Here is a 651-nt window from a genome sequence, read left to right as displayed (position 1 = left end):
TCCCGGCCCCCGGCCCTCGGCCCCGCGGCCGCGCGCCGGCACTCACCGCGCGGGTGCGGCCCGAACGCCACCAGCACGAAGTAGTCCGCGAGCCGCGCCATGGCGAGGGGCGCGGGCGGGCTCCGCGGCTCGGGCACGCGAGGGCGGCGCGCTCATGGCCCGGCCCCGGCCCCGGCCCGCGCGCCCCGGACGCTCCGGGGTAGGTTTGCGGCGGCCGCCAAGCTTTCCGCCGCCATCTTCCCAGCCCGCCGGCCCGCCCGGCCGCGCCGTGCGCCTGCGCGCCCTCGCCCCGCCCCGGGAGGGCGTGGCCCGGAGCAGCGCGCCCTCATTGGGCCTCGCCCCGGGTGGGAGGAGCCCGGAGAGGCGCACCCTTATTGGGCCGCGCTCCAGGGAGCGAGGCTCCGCTTCTCCCCGCCCCCAGGCGGTGACAGCGACGGCGGCTCCGGCTCGCAGGCCCGCTCGGCCCGGGTGGGAGCGCGCCCGCGGCCGCGGCGCCCTCGCAGGGCGTGGGGGCTCGGGTCCTGCCCCGGGCGCTCTCAATCTCGGGTCCGCGCGGCTCCCAGGGTCTCCCCGCCCGCGCTGTCAGCCCGGAGGAAGACTGGAAGGCGCAGCCCTGCGCACGGGCCTCCGGGACTGGGAGGGGCCCTGGGA

At 81.3% G+C, this 651-nt stretch overlaps 1 protein-coding gene across 4 annotated transcripts in view; it reads right to left on the bottom strand.

The window, feature by feature from the left end:
• The window catches only part of SBF1 (SET binding factor 1), a 30,465-nt gene extending 30,227 nt beyond the window's left edge, over positions 1 to 238 (bottom strand). For 2 of the 4 annotated variants that reach the window (XM_040233559.1, XM_040233563.1), the window contains exon 1: positions 47 to 238. In XM_040233559.1, coding sequence (XP_040089493.1) covers positions 47 to 101 — 55 coding nt within the window. In that variant the 5' untranslated portion in view covers positions 102 to 238. The remainder of the gene's footprint in view (positions 1 to 46) is intronic. The other 2 variants (XM_040233558.1, XM_040233562.1) reach the window with 1 other exon arrangement.
• Positions 239 to 651: the final 413 nt, after the last annotated feature.

Source organism: Oryx dammah, unplaced genomic scaffold (genome assembly GCF_014754425.2).
Source record: "Oryx dammah isolate SB20612 unplaced genomic scaffold, SCBI_Odam_1.1 HiC_scaffold_29, whole genome shotgun sequence".
NCBI lineage: Eukaryota > Metazoa > Chordata > Mammalia > Artiodactyla > Bovidae > Oryx > Oryx dammah.
The sequence above is the reverse complement of the archived record's forward strand: the minus strand, read 5'-3'. Positions and strand labels throughout refer to the sequence as shown.